At 66.4% G+C, this 886-nt stretch overlaps 1 protein-coding gene across 1 annotated transcript; it reads right to left on the bottom strand.

Moving 5' to 3' along the window:
* Positions 1-205: 205 nt before the first annotated feature.
* J7T55_010945 (small nuclear ribonucleoprotein lsm2) lies at positions 206-614 on the bottom strand (the record flags this gene model as incomplete). Its single annotated transcript, XM_053135511.1, has 1 exon — positions 206-614. A coding segment is annotated over one exon (409 nt), but the record flags the coding sequence as incomplete, so codon positions are not given.
* Positions 615-886: the final 272 nt, after the last annotated feature.

The raw sequence follows: 886 nt of genomic DNA, 5'->3' as shown, positions 1-886 counted from the left end.
CCCCCCCCCCCCCCCCCCCCCCCCCCCCCCCCCCCCCCCCCCCCCCCCCCCCCCCCCCCCCCCCCCCCCCCCCCCCCCCCCCCCCCCCCCCCCCCCCCCCCCCCCCCCCCCCCACCCCCCCCCCCCCCCCCCCCCCCCCCCCCCCCCCCCCGCCCCCCCGGCCCCCCCCCCCCCCCCCCCCCGCTCATGTCTATGCTAAACTCACCTCTCCTTGCAGCATCCTCAAGCAGGGTAACGTCCACAGCGCTGGCGGGCAGGTGGACATAGCGGACGACGGAGCCGCGGATAAACACATTCTTGACGGCGCTGAGATGCGGGTAGCGCAGCTCCTCGTGGACCGAGATGTCGTCCAGCTTGATGTTGAGGTACTGGTCGACCGACTTGAGGGTGCCCGTCACCTTGATGTCGTTCTTGAGCTCGACGGTGACGGACTGGTCGATGAGGGTCTTGAAGAAGCTGTTGGCCCGGGGAAGGGGCGCGTCGGTCAGCGATGATGATTGGGTTGAACGAGGTGGGTGTTGGTGGGATGGAATGAGTGGAAGGACGGAACAGATGAGGTGAGGGCGATGAGGTGACCGGATGAAGCCACATGTAGAGCGAAACGATCGGGGCATGAGATTGGTCTGTATGCTGTGATGCGAGCCCAGCTCATGAAATGTGCTGCACTCTTCCCATCTCCCACGCAGCATCTCTCATCCCGGGCCATTCAAACGAGTGAGGATGACAGGTGCACACTTGCGCAGCTTGTCCATCGTGCGGCCGCACACTCATGACCATGCCTCATACCGCATCCATGACTTCATGGCAGCGACCATCCCAACCCTCTCCCATTCCCTGTTCGCGCCCCCCTGCCCGCCCTTGTCACAACAAGAAAGCAAAACATGCC

The sequence above is a fragment of the Diaporthe amygdali genome (genome assembly GCF_026229845.1).
Source record: "Diaporthe amygdali strain CAA958 chromosome Unknown NODE_55_length_279518_cov_64_759621, whole genome shotgun sequence".
Taxonomy (NCBI): domain Eukaryota; kingdom Fungi; phylum Ascomycota; class Sordariomycetes; order Diaporthales; family Diaporthaceae; genus Diaporthe; species Diaporthe amygdali.
The sequence above is the reverse complement of the archived record's forward strand: the minus strand, read 5'-3'. Positions and strand labels throughout refer to the sequence as shown.